The sequence below is a fragment of the Anser anser genome, assembly GCF_964211835.1.
Source record: "Anser anser genome assembly, chromosome: Z".
Classification (NCBI taxonomy): Eukaryota; Metazoa; Chordata; class Aves; order Anseriformes; family Anatidae; genus Anser; species Anser anser.
The window spans coordinates 59,870,949-59,892,952 of NC_139723.1; the positions used below are offsets into that span (position 1 = coordinate 59,870,949).

Here is a 22,004-nt window from a genome sequence, read left to right on the forward strand (position 1 = left end):
TACACATGGGCTGCACCTTGATGTCCTACAACTGAACATAAAGCAACTCAGCTACTGAAAGAGGGAGTCCAACATTTCCTGTCTGTGGGAAATGGGATTCCCTCCTATATCAAGACTACAGCCTCAGATTTGGTCTAATTCCTGTGACGCTCTTGAAGGTAAAACAGGATTAAATACAGCTTAGTGTAATGTAACATGATCAGCCATTATACTTATTTCATGCATTTACCTTCTGTGGTTTGACTAAAAGTGCAGCAATCTCTGAAGTAACAACGCTAACTATGGTGGTAATATCATCTTTGAAACGGTCAGAGAACCGGCTTCTTCGAGGGTTGTCCTGTTTCTCTATATTGTGAACATACTGAGCCATACTCTTTATCTGCAAAGAAAAAAAAAAAGGAAACAGAGATATAACAGAGATATAACTACTGCTTTAAGTTAGTCCATGGGAGTAAGATTCATAAGATTCCTTACTTCTTTCTCCCTGAATGTAGCCACCCTCATCTTCTCAGAGCCACTTGACAAATCCTATATTTATTGGCAATGACAACAGAGAGCTTAGGGCTCGACCGTAGATGGTCACTGATTCCTGCTCATCATCACTTGGCTGGCTGCTCTCAGCACTGAGGCTGGGATGACCCTCGCTGGTCCCCTGCCCCTGAAGCTCTGAAATTCTGCTGCTTGCACCTTCTGGCTTTCATGATGACAGACAGGGAGTAACACTTTCGGAGTTAATTCCCACTCCTTGATCTGCTCTTGTGTTGTTTATATGCTTTCAGTGGAAACCAGTATGTCAAAAAAATTTCCAGTGGCATCTGTCACCTCAGGGCTCTGTAAAACTGACTTTGGGAAGCCTTGCCACTTCACCTACGTTATTAACAAAGTGTAAGAAATGGGAGCAGTTATTCACAGAAAAGGAAGAACGGGCTCAGTTTGACATGTCTTTCAGACTTCTGTAGCTGTAGACCGCTGTGCATGTAGTTCATGTGAGATTTTGGTGTCACAGGCTGTCAGTTGGGAATGGGAGTGAATATGGAGAATTCTTCACATGTACTTCCATTATCTGGAATTTTACAGATAATATCACAGATAATGTCACAGTGGGATTGAATAACTGAAGACATTGTGGTCCAACTAAAGCTGTGCCTGCTGTACATGCTGCATTTCACCGTCAACTTGATACAAAACACCACTGATATATCTTACCAGGAGTTCAAAGAAGAACCAGGCGTACTTGAAGACAGTCTCTCTCACCATACCCGTGCTGACCACCATCTGCAGTGCCAGCTCCTCATGGAAGTGCTAGATAATAAACACAAAGTGTTGGTAAATGGCTTTTCATCCAACTCTTCCTTCAGTTTCAACCAACCCCCAACACTCACACCTTCAACATCACTCATACTGGAGTCAGTAGATGGTTGGGGACATGTGGACATCCCGGTAGGATGAGAAGGTGGATTTTACTAAAATGCTGCATAAGGAGCATGATGGTAGCAAACAGGCTTTAGGATCCATTTTTCTGTGGATCCAGAACCTTGGATACCCAAATTGGAAAATGCCTTTGGTCCATTTTCATCCTGTTGGCTGTGTGCCTGGCAGTGAGCGGTCACATCCTCTGCTCCCTCCTGAGTGTTGCTGTTTAGTACATTTGTGTTTCTTGAGAGAAGGTGTAAGTAAGATTAACTCTGTGGTGGGAGAGAAAGACACAGCAACAACCACAGCAGAGCATTCATCAAATTTTCAGTTGGACACCACTCTCTTTGCAGTGAGATCCAAACATAAGACTCACAGTCCCAATGATCTAAACTTTTAGGAAGCTCAGACCTGGACTAAGCATTTATTGTAGTGTTTATTGTCTGTTTCTGACACACGAAAAAATAAAGCTAATGAAATTCCAAAGGCTATTTACATTCAATAGAACACAATAGTGCAGACAAGATTCAGGATGGGTATGAACCTATGCTTTTTGACACAAATCAAACTGATAAACAGGAATAAGAAAGAAGTGTCTCTTAACCACAACAGAAATTCTGGACTGCTCACTGTAGAGTTTTTCCCAAGCTTCTTCATCCAAAGCTACTCCTGCTGATTAATGCCAAACATGAGATACAGCTCTGGAGGAATTAGCTATCTAATATGGTATCTTCTATGTTGTCAAAAAGCTATTTGGGGTTACATACTCAGGATGAGGAGGAATTTCTTGGTTCTAAAAGCTACAAAAAGGGGAGAAGTAAAACATTCCTTACAGAAGACTGAGGTGGCAAACACGTCTGAATGCAATTTACGGTAACATGTAAAGGCAGGTATCCAAGGGGAAAAAGCAGTGAAAAAAGACAGAGGCCCTAGCACCTTGAGAAAGAGAGCAAAGGGAGGATTCAGGCAGGCTGCTACTTGTCTAAATCTGTCCCAGAAAAAGAATTTAAAGACTATGGAGCAGAGGCAGAAATGTTTGGGCAATATTTACCCACAGATTCAGTATTCCACCACAGACTCCTTGTTCAACAAAACTGGTTGTTATTTTGTTCTCCCTCTCCCCTTTCCACGTGTGGAAGTGCTTATTACCAGCACTGTCCCCAGAGACTCCAGGCTCCGTTAATTTGCACCCTCATACTTATTGGTATGCTACCTTTTTATTGGATGGTCTTGGATTTGCACAAACACTTGGCATATCATTTGTTCCTTCAATGTAGAAAGACATCCGACTGGAGCTGTGATCCACAGGCTGAAGAGAATGGCCAGAAGAAATATGTACATAATAAGCTAATACATAGAACATGCTAATTACCAGAAAATAAATCAGCAGTGGTGTTTTCTTGGCAGGTAAATACAGATGTTCACCTAAACATCTTTTTTGCGTCTTTCTCTCCCACTGATCCTCCTCCCCCGAGGAGGCCAAAGACCACCTGAATTTGGCAGACACAGGAGAGCGAAAATACCAACACTGACATCATGTGCCCAACGTCAGCACTGCAGCTGTGTTTTGGAAGCTCTAAATTTCACCCTCGAAAGGTCCTTTGAAAGGTCCTTTAAGTATATTCGGTAGTTATACATCCTAAATAAACTATCATCTGGGATTCTTCCTACCACTAAAAGTAATGACAATGTAGTGGCAGTAGTCACTCAAGCATTGTAAATTGCTACATTTATCAATGCGATGAAGCTGTAACATCAGATGTTTTAACTGTGTATTATTTGGAAAAAAATAAAAACATCCTGAAATTAGGATGCTTCTGGTGATATATACAGTGCAAATCCAACTCTGGTTTATATGTATACATACATAAGAAGCAAATCCAACTCTCAAAGAGCAAATCTAGATTCTCAGCTCAGGTTTTGGCCCATACACTTCTCCAGATATTTGACTTCCTTCTCTTACCTTGGATGACATGATGCTTTTGACCTCCTCATCAGTAGCAGCCTGTGTGACAGTGATGTCAGGATTGCTGCAGCTTATAACTCGGCTCTGCAGAAGTTTGCTCCCCACAGCCACTGCAGAAGTACGCCCAAATGTGTAATAACGAGACTCCGACAGAATGGCACTGCCCCCTGCACCTGCCCATGGGGAGATGTTTGAACTAAGACTGAAGAACATATTTATATGAGACAAACATGAGATTCACTGAGATCTCTGCTTGGTGCTGCTACAGCACCAGCAATATGAATAGCACAGAGCTCCCAAAAATCTCACCACCAACAGCTTTGTTAACAAATTACTTAGGCATTGAATAACAAGGAACAGACATTTTGTGAAACTACAGCTCATAAGGTGATTGTGCGTGCGGTAGTGAAAGTTTAAGACTATCTGAGTAGCAGCACTATTGTAGTAGCTCTTTCTTCCCTCTATCGCCTCTTTTTAATTTTTCTGTAGATTAAGAAAAGATTCACATGCCTGAACAGATAAAATTTAACACCATACTCAAAGTAGCCAAGAAGGCTGGTAGATTTGCCTGCAGGAATTTCACTAAACAGTTATCTAGTTTTCAGCTTCCCTGTAGATCTTATTTTTCCAAGATAAAGATTTTCTAAGTGTAGGCAAACTTAGAGGTTTTAGCACATCCTAATGTCTGCCTAAATGTTCCTTATGGGAGGTTTACATGAATATTTGAAAAAGACTTACATATCTTTAGTTCTCACAGCACAGCTGCTTGGTGATATGTCAATCAATACATAGCAATTGATCATATGAATCCCATATGTTTTAGGACAATAGACACCAACAGAGTCACAGAACCAGTGAATGGTTAAGGTTAAAAGGGACCTCTTGAGGCCGTCTCGTCCAAACCCCTGCTCAAGCAGGTATACCCACAGCAGGTTACCCAGGTCCCTGTCCTGGTGTTTGAATATCTTCAAAGAGGACGATTCCACAACCTTTCTGGGCAACCTATTCCAGTGCTCCGTCACTGGTACAGTACAGAAGTGCTTCCTGATGCTTAGACGGAACCTCTTGTGTTCCAGTTTATGCCCTTTGCCTCTTGTCCTGGGCACAGCTGAAAAGAGCCTGTCTCTGTCCTTCTTTGCACCCTCCATTCAGGTATTTACAGAAATGGATATGAACCCCTTGACCCTTCTCTTTTCCAAGCTGAACAGTCCCACCTCTTTCAGCCTTTCCTCATGGAGTGATGCTACAGTCCCGTGATCGTCTTGGTGGCCCTCCATTCAACTTTTTCCACTACATCTATGCCTCTCTGGTACTGGGGAACCAAGAACTAGACACAGCACTCCATCTGTGGCCTCAACAGTACTGAATAAAAGGGAAGGATTATATTACTCAACCTATTGGCCAACATACAGGATTTTATTCTCTGCTGACATGCTTAATGCAATGGAGAAATTAGCAAAGCTTGGCCCTCTGCCACTTAGCAGTAAGTTGATTTGCATGGAAAGCAGTTCACTGATTTACAGGCCAGTAAGAAATTGGCTTCTTAGGGCCATTTTAATTTTGGAGGAAATTTCTTTGAAGAAAGCCTCAGTTCAGGACATGTCTTGCTCTTTCATCTCCATGGAGCTACATGTTGCCTGTAGCCATAATGCATGCCCTCTGACCAAGACTCTGGATCTTAAACAAAGGACAGTGGGAGAGAGATCATGGGTGGCAAATCTATGTTGCTCTCTGCAGCACTCAGAAAAGTGATGCATCTAAACAGTGCTGTGCTTGAAAGGTATGTAGTCTGGTTATAAGCAGTTCTTTTTTGCTATTTTATAGGCAGTTGCCTATGTCTCAGAAGCAGCACACTTAGAAGCATGTATCAATAAAAAAAAGAATTCTTTTGCAACTATTGCATCAATATTACCTAGTTTGGCCACTTCTCTTTGAGGGTCTGGCAGACGAAATACATAGTAGACATAAGATGCCAGAAGGCAGTTTCTCCCATGCTGGTCTTTGCTCAGATCTTTGCTGTTGTGGAGACTGTTCACTATTGCAACCACAGATTCAAAGGCAAACTGCGAGAAGTTGGCTGTGAAACAAAAGGCAAGAGTTAATCTTAGCCCTGAAGGGTGTTACACAAATAGGTTAGGGCATTCCAACTAATTCATACATGCTTTAATTCTGTCCTTAACAAATTCACAGCTGCAGACAACAATTGTTATACCACGCCAGAATCAAACTGTATATAGACCAATAACCCATCTTCAATTGACCTACTTTCTGCTTCTCCACCAATTGGTGCTTCAAAAAGGCAGACCCTAACTGTTAATTATCATTTCTAGAAGCCTTCAGGCATTTCCTATAAAATACCTACTTGAAAGGCACCAATACTCATTCTCCTCCAGCTGACAGGGAAATACAAGCTACCAGGCTCTTCCACAAATAATACAGTGAATGACAAGTACTGATTATCAAAATGAGATAGGAAATCAACTGCACCACTCTCTCCAAGTATGCTTTCCTTCCAGATATAACATAAGTAATAGGCAGCTGGCAGCTTCAGAAACAGAAAACGCATGACTATATCATCTCTGTTTTTGTGCTCACCCAATTCTGTCTAAAAATACTTGGGCAGAGGAAGTGGTGCAATCAGCAGTGTCAGCTGTAGAATAAGTTACTTTGCCGGTCTTTTCCTTGCAAAGCAACTGAACTCTAAACAAAGTTAAACCACAATCCTGCTTCTGATATGTCTCTCCAAGTAAGTAAACAACTACAATTTACCTCTAAAAGAGAGGTACCTCTGAAAGTTTTATGTGTGAGGAGAAGAGGAGGACAGATAATCTAATCAAACCTGATTAAATTGTGTTGTGAAATTGTGTCTTGAGAAGCACAACTCCTTCTGAAGTGGACTACCCCAACTACTAAACCTGAGCCTGAATAATTAGCAAGCTTTTCCACAGCCACATATTTAGTTTGCTTACACTACCATTCTAAGACCATGCATCAGTAAATACCTGTTTGGCCAGCTATGACCATGGGCTGTACAGCCAGCTGGAAAAGTTTATCTAGTACTAAATGTAAAAACAAAACAAGAGGTTCGAGGCGTGAAGAATTCAAACAGATAATGCTGAGTTTCAGTTCATGTTCCAGTGTAGCCTCTGTGATCTTTTGGTCCATCAGTCGAATGGGGAAGGTCACTTGACTTTCCAGAGAGTGGCACAGAGTGAAGAACTTCTCCAGGTGATTGTCCTGCAAATACAGTGCACTCACAGTTAACAAAGTTGATACAGGTCAGCCTGCTACTAGCTAAGCAGAGCCTGAATTACATCTGATATGTGGAGAAAAAATATTTTCGCCCTTCTGGCTTAAAGTGCTGGTTAGCTCTAGAGACCAATTTCTAAGTCAACTGCCACAACGATTTGTTTGCTTCTTTTCATCTGGCTCAAATTCAGAATGTGGTTAGCTCAGATTAAAAGCAGAAAAGCTAAAACCCGCACTAAAGTGATTGCTTCATTTCATGACAATGCTGTTCCTTCTCCCCGTCACATCGTAAGTTTATAGCTCCTCTGCTACCTGCATCTAACAGTCTCACTTCCAGCTACATACAAGTTATGTGCCTTATGGGTATGCCATACTTGTATGTAAGAAGTATGCTATAAAAGGGTAGCAGACCTGCTTCAGACACAGGATCTCTGGTTGTTTGGATGTAGCTATCAGAGTTAAACAGAATAAGAGAAAGAGTAGGAGACACAACAAAACACCAGAAACAATGCAATCTGTTGAGCTTCAAATCCCAACAAAAATGGGAAACCTCTGATTTGCTATCACATTTAGATGACCAGATTCCTAGAGTTCTCATTCAGCACTAAGCTTGGGTCCTTAGACCACATGGCATGGGTGGCTGAGCTGCCTAAAGCATTTTGGCAGTCCAACCTGTCCCTGAAGGAGGGGAGATGCCATGCTTCTCTGCAGATGTGGGTACACTGTCTGACCTAACTTCACAGAACAGAAGACACACACAGAAGAAACTGGCACTGCGCCCTGCAAGTGTCCTTCAAGCAGATCTCTGCTGAGCTGAGAGGACACCAGACTCCCTATCGCTTGATGTGACTGGCTGCTGAGAGTGCTCATTTGTTCACTCATACCCATGGATTTCATTCACCGAGAATATCAGGTTCTTTCCACAGCTATAAGACAGTAGGAACTTTTTAGCTGTTTTCAAACCTGTGTAGGCTTAAATGTCTCCAGTGTATAAACCTCCTCAATCAGCCTGGACATCTGAACTCTCTTTGAAATGAAACTACAACTGCATGTTGCTTCTGATGCATTACCTGGGTGTGAACAGATGAAACAGCTTGCACTTCAATATTGAAAACACCCTTGTGTCCTTCAACCCACTTAATAGGTGGCGTCTGTGATGGAACTTTCTGTGATAGAAAAGAAATATGGGAATCATTGTCCTCCTTTTAATGATCAAGCAGAAAGCCTGTTTACATAGGTCTGTAGGGTCTTCATGTGTTCACTTCACTTCAGATATCTAATTCAATGTCATACAGAGGACCCCAGTTAGGCATCTTCTTGCTGTTATAGACTAGGTGAATTAAAACTGATGCATTAAAGAGGGAAATGACGAACATTTCAGCTGGATGCCTAGCATAGACAGTGTGAATGCACATCACCTGATGGGAATTTTTTAAGGTCAGAAGTTCATAGTTAATGAAATGCCAAAGGCACTCATTGGTGATGTGGTACCCATGGACAGTTTTTAAACCCATGGACAGTTTCTAAACCTGTGGACAGTTTCCTGCTTGCCATATTTTACTCTGATTGCAGTTTTGTGCTCTAGTAGCAGCACCTGATTCCATTTCCTCTCCCTTTCCCACATAGCTACAAAAAATGAGCAAATCATGCTGTGAAAGAAAGCAAATTATTAAACTGACACCCTCTAAACAGATGTATCACCGGTTAGACAATTTGCAATGATTGGTTTGGATTAATAATTTTAAAAAACACAATATAACAATTTAAAATAATAATAACACCAATGAAAATAATAACAAAAACATTTTTCTCCAGAGCTTTCACCCTTTAAAGTACAAAAAGGGGCAATAGTCTACAAGCAGACACCAATGTTAGATCATAAAATACTCATAATGTTCTTCTACACTGGGAAAATATTATCTTTTTATAATTTTCTTTGTTACCTCAGGAGAATGAATTGAGTAGTGGAAAGGCAGCTTATCCAATGCAACAGGAAGACAATAATGTCCTGTTTGAAGACGATCATTTAGCAGAATTGGCAGCCACTGAAACAAATGAAGAGAAAATGCGGCAATATTCATGACTATATATGATTAGAGCTATTTATCTAATTTGTTATGGACAGTCGACAGAACAACAAATGGGATATTGACCTGAGTTTCTCTGCTCCAATTCATTCAACAGTAATTTGCATTTTAAATTCACTGATAGCTACTGTAGAAAAATGTTCAAGACTGCTTTACAAACCAACTCTTTTGAAGAAAACAAACACAGAGATTTTAATGTGACATATTTTTCAAATAAATCCTATCAGAAAGATTTAATAGGGCCCATGTTTTTATTTAAAAAATAACTTGTCTTGAATAGGCTGATTTCTGGCTTTGAAGCAAATCAACAGAGTTAAAGTTTTGCTAGGGATAAATTGAAGGTTTTGCTAGGGATAAATTGAACATTTTGCTCAATGTCACCATGAGGATTAGGGTCAGAATGACCCATCCAAACTCTGTATTGATATCCGGACACAATTCTTTTTGCTCTTATTTAAATCTGAAAGAGGCTGTGCATTTGAGTAGCACAATGCAGACATATTTCGTATTTAGGTGAGTAGAAACCTAAAAATTAAGTCCTCGCCTATGTCAAGTCTTGCTTCTGAACTACAGCCTAATTTACTTCTTACCAATACCATTGGAATTGGTGGAACTGTATCTGTCCACAAAAGAAAGCCCATTTGAAAGGATTATTGGTACTGGAGTCAAAAACAAACACATACTTCACAACCAGAACAGATAGATAGGCTCCACAGTTCAATAGCACTAGGACTTTTTCCATTCTAAAGTATTATCATCATTTATGCTTTTCACTCATTTTAAAATCTCTCTAGTTAAAAATATCTATTGATAAAGAAAAATGTCAAAGAGATTATACTACAATATGTATTTCTTATGCTAAAACATGCTAGGTTCAACATGAAGATAAACAAAAGTGATAGAATTACATTTTGGCTTCTGGATTTTTTGTGATTTTTATTTTTACAAGGGTAAAGACCAGTTTTAAGATAAACTATATGCCATATAAAACTTAATTATATTATTTTAGTTGTTACCTCATGTATGAACATGTTAGATAAACAGCAAATAACAGTAATTGCTTTTTTTTTTCCAGCAAATAAAACCTAACAGAATTAGGTGCTATACTATAAAGCACTGCTGTTGTAAATATTTAGGTGTATACTTAACTTCAGTTGCTTTGAGTGAATTCATCAACTTCAAAGATGATTACCAATGTAAAGTTACAGGACAAGGATGTAACATAGCACAAGTTGCATCTGTATTTTTAAAACCTGTATGCTTAATGAACATATAAATATGCCTGTGTTATCTGTGAATTGACTATGAGGACCTTCTACAGGTTTTGATGTGTTAACACAACCAGAAAGGAAAGGTGTGACAAAATTCTTGACAAGCAAAGAGTCTATATGCACGAGATGCACACCATGCCCACTTACCCCCCATACATGTACACATTTATATTAAATGAAACTTACTGAATACCCGACGACGGTTTCCACAGATGCTCCTTGCTTTGGCTGGCAGCTGATATGATAGAATGTGAACAATAGATGGTGTTTCTCTGTGAGTTTTGCTGGCAGTTTAATTTTAACTTCTTCATAAAAGTCAGGAGACCTGTTTAAAAAAAAAAAAAAGCCACACACATCTCCAGAGTAAGTATGAGACTGGGCAAAAGGCATGTTTGCCGGTAGGCTTCCAGATGTTTATAAGAAAAGTATAGATACTGAAAACAGCTTCTGAGACAAGTTAAGCAAATGGGGTACACCCATCTCTGGACATACATATGAACTATCTACAGCTTTGAATCAGGGAAAAAGCATAGATGCAGAGTGTATCAGCTGGAATGTTTCAAGTATCACCCATCTTCTTACTTCCAAAACCATTCAGTCTTAATTTGGGATTTCAGCTGTTACTGTATAAAACCAAATCTTGAGTACACATTCATAAGAGAGAGCCCCTTCAGCTCTTTTGGATCTGTGAATTCATCAAAGTGAATGTTATTACAAAGTTGTGCTGCTGCTTCCTGCTCTTACTCCTTAACCTTCAGACTATGAATATTTTTGACTAACCTTTGACTACAGAGCTCCAAACAAAATAAAGCAATGGTCACTTACGCAAATGCATGTACTAATCTAAATTAAATACTGACAAATACTCATAAAATATAAAAGTTTAAAATGGATTAGTACCATTATTCTTTAATTAACTGTGTAGGCTGAGAGTTATGTAAAGAATTCATGATTAATACATCTCATCTCATACAAATAATAAGAATGCTTACTTATTATGATATGTGATAGCTGTGTATATCTCCTGCACAAATTCTGGACCTGAAGATTTCCCAAAAATTACCTGCATTAAGAAGAAAAGAAAGTAACAGCAGTCAGATCTAAAGCATTTAATAGTTATCATCCTGTACCAATTTTAAGACAATATATCAAAGCTGAAAATAACCCTTCAATTTGATCTTTGCATGTTAAAACAAATGTGTTATTATCTGGCATCTTCCCCACGCAACATTCAGTGTAAAACACCAGGAAAATGGGGCAAAGGCACTGACTATCTTGTATTATATTGTCTAGTCATGCACTATTAAAAGTTAGGAACTGCAGAAATGAAGTTGTGATAAGCCTCTTGAACATTACCACATTGCCTTTAATCAAATGTTAAAATGCTAAATTATCTTTTTTAAGTTTGTTTTTCAGTTGTATCTTGATCGTTTAGGGTGAGATTCATCTCACCTTAACCTTAGAGGTCCACAGCTCCTTTATGTTTAATGGTGTTTGATTCACTTTTCTCATTTCAGCCTCCATGGTAAGGTGCTGGAACCCAGCAACCTTAAAGGGAGACCAGGGAAATAAGCTCAGACAAGGATATCTGTACAGCACAAGCCCGTATGTACTGAGGTGAAGCTCACGCTCACAGTGCAGAGTGATGCAAGACAAACTGCCTCTGTCCTACGTGATCATCAAAACTTAATTAGTAATACGGGGAGAATTTAACAAAACCAACACTGCAGTATTGTGTGAAAGATAAGTGTTACATTCATACAGCACAGCTCCAGAAGAAGAAGAAACGTGGCTTGGGAAAATATTGTGCTGATACTCTGATTTGAATTCCAGAGCTCAACTGGGGTAAGGAATGTACAACTGTAAAGTATGCACTGTGTTAGCATACTCATAAAGGCTGATCAGGTGTCAGTTCCTGCTCCAACATATTGCTGGATTAGGGTTCCTCAAAGTAATATTTCAATTCAGTATTTTTCCCTTTAGCACAACTAAAATCACAAAAGATGTTATCCCATGTCATTCTTAAATAGCCAATGACGTGGTCTGAAAGTTTCCCAAAAATTTCAGTCTGAAGCTGATGCCTACAGGGCTAAAGCACTTCAAGCTTAACACCTGAAACTTAGTAAAATTGAGGACAGGATCCTATGATGAGAAATGTTGGATGACCTGAACACTGACAGCACTGCCTGCTTTGCTAGGAGTGCATTCATGTGCCTTAATACACAGGACGGTCCAGAAAAAAACTACCTAAGCTGCATGATTGTGCACCCGTTCATATTCACGTAGCGAAGACTTCAACTTCTGCATGGCAGTGTTACATCATTTGCGTACACACAGTGCACATGGATGGGTTACACTGGATGGCAGAATGCATCATTCTTAAAAGGTCTCTGAGGCTCTGTGAATTTTACTGGCAGAGTTTCCAATATGGCATTGGTTTAATATAGCGCCACTCTTTCGAAAATAAGGTCGGAAGAGTTAGATAAGAGGGAGAGATATGCCCGTTTTCCACTCCAATGACAGTTCTTTCCTGGCATGGGTCAGGACTGCAGTTCTGCTTCCTGATGAGTTGACAAGCTTCACAATCTCTCTGATGTTTGCGTTCCTAAGGCCCAACTAGAAACTGTGGCAGCATGAAGTAAACAACAAGTTGTCTCTTCAGTGACTCCTCAGGACTGCACCTAAGCAAAAGGTTGCTAAAAATGCTCAGCTTTTATTACCGGCATTGCACAGGATGGGTCTTCACCGCACATAAACTGGATCTTGATAGTAATGTTTCTTGCAGAAGCTGGTCGGTTAGCAAAATTCAGCCTCTGAGGGTAAACGTAGAGGAGATTTCTGAAAGAAAGAGAAAGAAGAATAAAATAGGCAAATGGCAAGCTTTTCAAAATGAAGTGCACAAACTTGCTTTTACCTTCTCTCTCTTTTTTTTTTCTTCTCACTTCTCTTTCACTTCTTTTTTCATTTCTCTCCCTGTCCTTCAGTCCCACCTATATAGTGAAAGCTTTGCAGAAACAATTTTCCAAAAGTTTGCATGGAAAAGATAAGTTCTTTCTGTGAATAAAACATGTTGTGTTTAGGGATTCTAATTTCTAGATAGAAATGAATGAATAACTCTGCCTGATGTAATAAAAAGTAGGAATCTCTCAAGAAAGCAGCTCCCTTCTCAGCTACAAAGAATCAGATTTTGAAAGGGGAAAGGAATCACTCAGAGAATCACAAATAAAACCAACAATATACACTCCTAGATTACAACACCGAAAGCGGCGTGTTTCTAGATTATGCAGATCAAAAGGCAGTGTTGATAATGCTGAATAAATATAAACAAGAAATTTAACCTGTAATTCTAGAAACTGACTAGAAATGAGCTTCAGAACTCATTTTTTAGTAAGAAATACAAACAATTCTTTAAAACACATCATACATTACTAGCTTCTGTACCCGGACAGATTACTAAACTTAAAACGCACCATTAATTTCTGTGGGCTATTTGGCAGCACAGATGGTCTTCTGAGTTCAAGACCCAAGAATTCTGACAGAAGAGTCAAAATGAAAATACAAAGCTTTTTCTCCACTGAAGTCTCTGGAAGGTCTGAGATTTCAGCTAGACCTGAATTGTACACATTCTGGAATCACAACTATGTCTATTTTATGAGTAATTAAATAGCCATTTTGGCATAAGATTCTCACGCTTTGTCCTTATAGTATAAGAAATAAGATGAATGTTTGGTGGAAGCATGTCGGCTTCCACCAAGCAGTACTCACGGACTTTCACCCTTGCTTTGTGTCTGTGACAGTCAGAAACTACACACAAAGTTTCCCTGTCCTTATCACAGTACCTTAGTGCTATTGTCAGCTGCAATTGTGTGGAGTAGCTTTGGAGAATATTGTAATTAAATCAGATAGTCCATCTTCCATTTGTTGTATTCTAGGACATGGAAAACTGTGGTTTGTACTCCTTATTGTCATGTGCCAGAAAGTGACAGTACTTTTCAGTTACATAGTTCAAGCTACTGCACCAACCAACATACGCTACATGAGCCATGGCATGTCTTAGCAAACAGACCAGTACGTGACTTGCCTTTGCCTTAGTTCAGCATAGCACTCCTGGCTGCCACACTAATGTGCTTTCTTCCTTACCTTCCTACATGCACTTTCTGCTCTACCAAATTCTTTCCAACATGATGTTAGGAAAAGCTAAGTGAAAGTGAGAAATATATCAGTAACCTCCACTGAATTATGTCTGGGGAATGGCATATTAAATGAAGGATATTATCAGCATTACAACTGTCAGAGATGAAGAAATACATATAGGAGAGGGTGCATAATCCAGTTGTTGCTTCATTAATCTGCAGCCCAGCAAAAGATGTCACAAATCCATATAATGTCCCTGAGCACTGGATTTTACATTTAGATGTGACTTGAGATGAAAGATATGGAAAATCACAAACAAACAGAGCTCTCTGCTGACTCTGCTGACAACCAAGGAAGCATTACTCCAGCATGTACTGTACTGAAGAGCTAAAGCTTATGCCATTTATGCTCAAGCAGTTTTAGGGACCTTGCTTACATGTGTATTAAACCTGAGGAAGAACAGAGGCAAACACTGATTCTGGGCATCCTGAAGAGATGAAAGTGATGCCTGACTCTAAAAGTAGGAAGCTGGAAAGATGATTGAATGAGGTTTCTTCACACTGCAATAGGGACAGGCATGAACAGCAGATCCTTTGCTGTCTAGTCCCTAGAGTGTTACTACCTGCCAGCATCAGTGCCCTCCAAAAACCACAGAGCCTGGGCATTTCCACACAGCAGTTAGCATGCCTCTAAGGATGTGGTGAGCTCCAGGAGGCATCATGACCCCCTTGAGGCTCTGTGCTGAGCTGAAGTATTCAAACAACATGCCATAGCAATTGCTTTCCGATAGTGTAATTAAACTTCTCCTCTCAGTCCCTCAACAGAAAGAGCAAGGGTCTATCTCCAACCATAGCCAGAAGCATGCACAAAAAACAAAAGAGCCATCCACAAGTCAGTAGGCATCTACAAAAGCCATGGCAGAACACTGAACGCCAACACTAGAGTCCCAAAGGATAACAGGGTTCTGGGGGAGGTACTGATTCAGACAGCTTCTCTGGGTCCGAGGCTGACCCAGCAAGGACTGTAAAGTAAAAGGCTGTTTCAGGATGGGAAAGCTAAGGGTCCATACAGCTTGACACAGGACACAATGCAACAATTCTCAGTTGAATTTGCTGACTTTTCTATACTTTCATGAGACTTAGCAGTGATGATTTGATCACTTCCTATGGCCAAAGCAATGCAGACCAGTGTTTTTTCAAAATAAAATCTGTGCATACTTTTCAAGACTGTGATCTGACAGAATTTTTGTCTGTAGTAATTTGCTGTGTATTATATGTGTGATATAATGAAATCTTTCTTCTTGCTGTTACATATAAGGTTTCAACAAGTGCATCTCAAACTTCTTAGACATGTTAATTGATGACTGTACATAACAAAAGCCAATATATTAGCAAGCAGTCACTACTGATAAAAACTACAAATTGTGTGTAAGTGTACAGAGACTGATCAATCAGCATTGCTATATGCTACTTATGGTATTGGAAACAAAACCTGATACTCTCATTAGTTATAACTTTCAATCTTTGTGGATTTCTCTTGTTCTATTCTTTCTGGGGGAATCTTCAGAAAAAAAATGGTTGAAACAGATAATGTAAATCAAAAATACTGTACAGAACTACTGCCCTTACCAGGCACTGACTAGAACAAACGGCATAATGACAGAACTTCAACATGTCATATCCCAAAGGTTGTATATATATATCATATATTGTATATCTTAGAACAATTTTCTTCTAATTTGGACAATAGTTTGAATATTTTTTCTCATGTTGCTGAAATTAGGAAGTATTAAAGAGCCAGTGGTCGGATCACATTAAATTTTGAGTGAGAGTAATTTTCAGTTTAGTCTGTCCATTAGTACCGTTGTGAAAACCTTAATAAACATTCTATTAAATTTTTAGTTAAAAAAAAAATGTTACCAGAGGAATGGAGTGAAAGGCTGACTCTTAACATCAGATTCCTGAGGATTCAAATCACATCAAAATTATGAAAAGAAAGTAGATCTTCCTAAGCTTAGATGTAATCTAGAGCTTAGAGTCAAGGCAGACAAAAATCTTAACAGCTTTCTCTCCAGAACCCAGATTTATTCTATATACATCATTAAACTGACTTCCTGTTACTTCAAAAATTAAATATTACAAAAAAAAAAAGTAGTCAACCACATAACGTGATTGACAACCAGGACCAAAGACAAGTAAGTGAGATGATGTGAATCATAAAAAGCACGAAGAAAATAATGTTACCCATCATAATAATTTTCTAGTGTTCAAATGTAGAGAATTTTCTGACCCACAATTCTCTACTTCACATTTTCTTTTTCAGAAGTTAGTCTTAAAACAACTTTAAACTTTTTCAATATGAAAAGCAGAGATTATACCACCTTCTGAGGTCTCTACCCTCACATTGCAGTCCTCTGCCATAACTAAATCCACTGCTCCACTGATAATAACCTCACCTCCTTAACTTCCCAAGTAGCAGTGTTATTTAAGGGGATAAAGTGAGTGGATATCCACCAGGTATTGACTATTACAATATGAAGACACTGTAGTAACCAGATGGTAGGTCATACATAAGGCATAGCCCTGTCACTTGACTGAAGTATGAAAAATTGAAAAAGGAAGATAGCAACCATGACTTAAAGCTGTATTTCTACATCCATTCACCATCCCAGAACCTGCAATTCCTTTAGCTCTGTAAACCTAGGTGAAGTTCTACCTCAAAATTATTTGTAGTGAATCCCTGATAATTAAGGACATACCAGATCTTTACATGACAGTCAACCTACTCAAAATATGGTGGTATGGTTGACAATTGTGGTGGGATAATTTTGGCTTTTAAAATTTCATTTGGAAACTTAAAAAAACCTTAATGGTGGCCATAGGATTCAGCAGTAAACCTAGCACAGAAGAATTATGCAGCTAGGAGTCAACAAGTGGAAGCTGGATTTGTCTAAATTGACTTGTGGATTGCATTCACCACCACCACCTCCCCACCCTCCCCAGATCCTGATCTGGGAGGCTAGAATTTATACTGACAAGCTGCAATGCTCCTCAGTGATACCTCTTCTCTAAACTGCATGCCTCAAGGTATCTATAAAGCAAGAATAGAAACGTATTGAGAAAAATGATGTGGTCTCTGCAGAAAGCCCTGCAGAGCTAGGCTAAAGAAGTCATCTGTCTTACCAAATGGGAAGACACCTACTACTACCACCAGTAATCCAACATCTTAACAATTCTTGGGTGAAGTTCAAGCATGTTCATTTTGGTGGAAAGCAAATGGTCTGAAGAAGGCACAGTGTCCTGAGGTCAGCAACAAGATCTGCAGGCTTGCAAAGGAATTCTTTCAGTTCTGAGAGTCCTGGCTGAGAGCTCTTTACAATAGAAACAGATTCAGTCAGTATCTCTCAGGCTCACACTACTGAACTAGGGTTAGTATCAGTGATCAGAGTAGCTTCATTATTTCTCTCCAACACCTTCACACAAGATCACAGTATAAGCCATGGCCTGATGAAGTGGAGCTGCAGCAAGACCAAAACAGTGAAGAGGATGATTCCAATCAAAATCATCTGGAAAGGTAGATGCCTCATAGTAGTTGTTTCTTTCATGTTTTCAGTATAACTTCTCTCTTGTGAGGATGGTGAGCATTTGGTGTTGCACTAACTAGTAGCAATAATAATAAACGAGCAGTTCAATTTTTCTGGGAGTGCTTGACAGAGCGCTCTTATCTTAACATCCTAGAGTAGAAGCAATAGTCATACCTTTTACAGGACACAGAAGTGGGAAAAAGAAATAGCCTCAAATTTTGGGGAATCAAACCACAACAAATTCCCAGAACTGACTGAACATAATATACAAATATTAGTGTAAACCTTCTGACGTTCCTGCATGATAGGCATCTTGCTGTGGATGTGACCATGCAGTTGGAGAATATGAGATATAACCATTAAAACAAGGTTTTGCAGAAGTCAGTGACAGAATCGGAACTGAATTCAGGAAGAGCCATTCAGTCCCACATTTCTTATACTTTAGGATTCTGCTTGGACTGAGATACCTACATGTTAAATCCATGCAGTCTTTAATTCCTGCAGGTCTCTGGAAGACTCAATTTTACTTGCAAAAGACATGAACACTAGTTTCTTTGGAATATATTATGAATGATTTACATTTACTTTCTGTTAATTTCAAAGCTGACTTCAACAAGATTTTCTTGCTGATAGTGTTCTTTTGTTTCCACACATCAGACTGAAGAAATAATACTGAAGCTGAAGAACAAAGGCATCAAGAATAAAACATCAGCTATGTTTGGAGGCAAAACACAACATTTAGGTAAGATGTGACACTATATGGTAGATTTTAAATAGTATAAAAGTGCTATAAAAAGTAGTATAAAACAGAATGTGAAAACAAATATTATACTAATGATTTCCATATAGAGCAGCTATTCAAGACACCAAATTGTCAAGATTTGGTTAAATGCTATTGCATTTCAAATCACACTTGCTTAACAGCCAACTCAAAACTGTGTATTTATGAATCTAATTTATGATGTTAAATTACAATTACCCAAAATGTTTTGAACAACCCCCAAAACCCCTCTAATTAAAGTACTTGCTTTTTTTTTTTTTTTAATAATAAAACACTTTTCTTTAGAGGCTCTGCTTTCATCTGGAAGTTTAGGCAAATACATATTTTATTCAGATTCTCTGCTCAGTGAATATGCAATGATTACCATGCCATGGTGGCATGTTTTTTTCTGTGCCAGTACTATATAACTAATGAAGATTGTCATGAAAAACAAGCTGTCTATGGGAGTGGGGCCTGTGCTCCCAGAACGCTGTTTGTGAAGTTTTTATCTTTATTGTTTCTGCTTTGTTATACAGTATTTGACAAAGTCATTTTTAACTAAGTAATAAGCAGAGGAAATTTTATGAAACCTTCCATGAAAAGTCTTACTTCCCCCTCCAAATCTCATCAATCATAGGCTCATAGAATCATTGAATCATTAAGATTGTAAAAGACCTCCAAGATCATCTGATCCAGCCATCACCCTACCACCAATGTCACCCACTAAGCCGTGTCCCTAAGCACCACGTTCAACCTTTACTTGAACACCCCCAGGGACGGTGACTCCACCACCTCCCTGGGCAACCTGCCCCAGTGCCTGACTGCTCTTTCTGAGAAGAAATGTCTCCTCATTTCCAACCTGAGCCTCCCCTGACACAACTTGAGACCATTCTCTCTAGTCCTATCTCTGGTTATCTGTGAGAAGAGGCCGACCCCCAGCTCCCCACACCTTCCTTTCAGGTAGTTGCAGAGAGCAATAAGGTCTCCCCTGAGCCTCCTCTTCTCCAGACTAAACAACCCCAGTTCCCTCAGCCTCTCCCCATAGGACTTGTGTTCCAGGCCCTTCACCAGCTTCGTAGCCCTTCTCTGGACATGCTCCAGGGCCTCGATGTCCTTCTTGTAGTGAGGGGCCCAAAGCTGAACACAGTACTCGAGGGGCAGCCTCACCAGAGCCAAGTATAGTGGGACAATCACTTACCTAGTCCTGCTGGACACACTTCATGATCCAAGCCAGGATGCCGTTGGCCTTCTTGGCCACCTGAGCACACTGCCGGTTTGTACTCAGCCAACTATCCACCAATATTCGCAGGTCCTGCTTTAGTAGTAATAGGGGAATCACAGAGCATCATTTACCTACAGTCTTTCCTCACTCAACACTAGTCAAAGATGGGTGGAATGACTACCATAGAAAAGCCTCCAACTAATGCTGCAGACTGCAGACTAGAGCAAATCTGAGCACACTGCCAAGTGGTGTGCAATTAAATGAAATAAAACAGCATAGAAAAGCTTTATTTCCCCCCTTCCCTTAAAAATCCTGTAAACACTAGGCACTTCTCCTATCAAAGCACAGACTTTCCATGCCTGGTTAAGCTGAGTTACTGCTGAGATGATGGGACTTAACCATCCCTTTTCCTCAGAACCAACACCTCACAGGGGCAGTAAGCATCACTATTTTCATTTATACTTCACAAGAAAATAAAATGATAAACAAACTTTAAATTATATGTTTTTTCCTATTAAGAACAGAAGGAAAGGTATTGAAAGAAATAAATCTTGGAATGTTTTGACATTTTCAGGGAGCTATTTTTATAAAAGAATTGTAGGTACACAACAAAAAGAAGTGTTCAGTTTCTCAATGCACAAAGAAAGTGGGCTGGCTGATCTCTCTGGCATAAATCAGAAACAGAATCACCTAAAATAATGGCATTACACCAGTATAAAAACTAGCAAAAGCCAAGTTCAAAGAGTACTACAGAGGACTCTGCTTTTCCTACAATAGAGAAAAAACTATTATTCAAAAAGAAAAAAAAAAGACTTTTTTTTTCCCCCCCTCAGGTATCTTACACTGGAAAAAGAAAGACAGACAGACAGACAGACAGACAGACAGAAAGAAAGAAAAGAAAGAAAAGAAAGAAAAGAAAGAAAAGAAAGAAGGAAAGAAAAAGAAAACTAAGACTTTGCATCTCTTTTAAACATCCAGGCAACAAACTGAAGGTAGGTATTTCATTAGTATTGTCTGGACATGTGCAGAAGTATTATTATCTTAGTAAGATCTTACCAGACTGTATTTTTAAAAGCTTTTATTGATTTGTTATTCTAATAGTTTTCTATATGTAACCCTCTCCTACGTTCACGGTAACACATTAATAGGAAACAGCTAATAACTTCATCCATTTTTCATTCTTTTAATACCTAAATCCATAGCACTGGTAAATAAAACTGGTTTGTAGACTTACAGTCAAAATTAGGAAACATTAAACTGACTTCAGCACACCAGCAGGCCGTCACAGTCAATTCAGTTATGACTAACTGCTAGCACATTGTTTTATGAAGCTATGGCTCTACTTCTATGATTCTATGGTCCTTGAGTTAGAGGAAAGATAATAAAATAACATAAAAAACTTCGTATCTGGCTTTGTTCAAGTTCAGAGTTAACTTCGTGGAGGGTAGCTTTGTCTCAAGCAAGGAGGCTTGGATGGCGATTAATTTAAACAGATAATTGGCTTATACTCCCTATCAACACTTATGCTCACCAAAAGGAGCACTGTTGTGATTGTGTATATGGTGTAGGAAAAGCATCTCAGACACAGCTAGGTTATTCTAGCTTGTAGGAAAAGGAGGTGCTTTCAATGTTGCTGCACAAACCCAGGTGCTACTTCCTGGCCCCACCAAGTCCGCATTTTGTAAGGTTTGCAAAGCTGCCTCATTTGACTTTCTGCAGAACTATTTCTGGAGTTCAGAATTATTAACTATTTCAGCAGCCTTTATAGGCAGCTCCCTGGTCTGACTCCAAACATGGTTGCAGTCACAAAGCTGTCAGAACACAACCTAGCATTCTGGCGGTTTTTTTTTTACCTTTCCCCCAGTGTATTTAAAAAGCTGTCTCCAGGGTTAAATTGAGGTATTAACTGATTGAGTTTACAGTTTACAGCATAATACTATTTATGGCATGTCTGTTGTGTCATCACCATTGATTCATTAATTGAGGTAAAGATTACCTAAGGCAAATATACTAAATAGATCTTCTCTTTATTACTTACTACTAGTTAGGCAGGACAGCATCCATTTTGTTGCCACAACTTTTACTTAAGGTGAAAATCAAAACAGAGCTCAAAAAAAATCTGAACAGGCTATGCATGCTGGGTGTGAACAACTGTTGAGCAACAGCAAGAGTTTCTTCTAATATGGACGTGTTTATGCAACACAGATGCCTAACTACTGAAGATGTGTGGAGACACACCAACTTGCTTCTGGAGATCCACAAATTAATTTTTAACATGGTGACTCTGGTATTCAGGATGTCTAGCTGCAGAAATTTACC

At 39.2% G+C, this 22,004-nt stretch overlaps 1 protein-coding gene across 4 annotated transcripts in view; it reads right to left on the reverse strand.

Annotated features, from left to right (window-relative positions):
• DOCK8 (dedicator of cytokinesis 8) overlaps positions 1–22,004 on the reverse strand; it is a 101,804-nt gene that overhangs the window by 35,583 nt on the left and 44,217 nt on the right. For all 4 annotated transcript variants that reach the window (XM_083816391.1, XM_083816390.1, XM_083816393.1 and 1 more), the window contains 11 exons: positions 12,707–12,824; positions 10,979–11,049; positions 10,173–10,311; positions 8,572–8,673; positions 7,699–7,794; positions 6,382–6,616; positions 5,292–5,456; positions 3,377–3,552; positions 2,627–2,722; positions 1,207–1,302; positions 230–379 (listed from right to left, as the gene is read on the reverse strand). In XM_083816391.1, the coding sequence (XP_083672517.1) occupies positions 230–379; positions 1,207–1,302; positions 2,627–2,722; positions 3,377–3,552; positions 5,292–5,456; positions 6,382–6,616; positions 7,699–7,794; positions 8,572–8,673; positions 10,173–10,311; positions 10,979–11,049; positions 12,707–12,824 (1,444 nt within the window). The remainder of the gene's footprint in view (positions 1–229; positions 380–1,206; positions 1,303–2,626; positions 2,723–3,376; positions 3,553–5,291; positions 5,457–6,381; positions 6,617–7,698; positions 7,795–8,571; positions 8,674–10,172; positions 10,312–10,978; positions 11,050–12,706; positions 12,825–22,004) is intronic.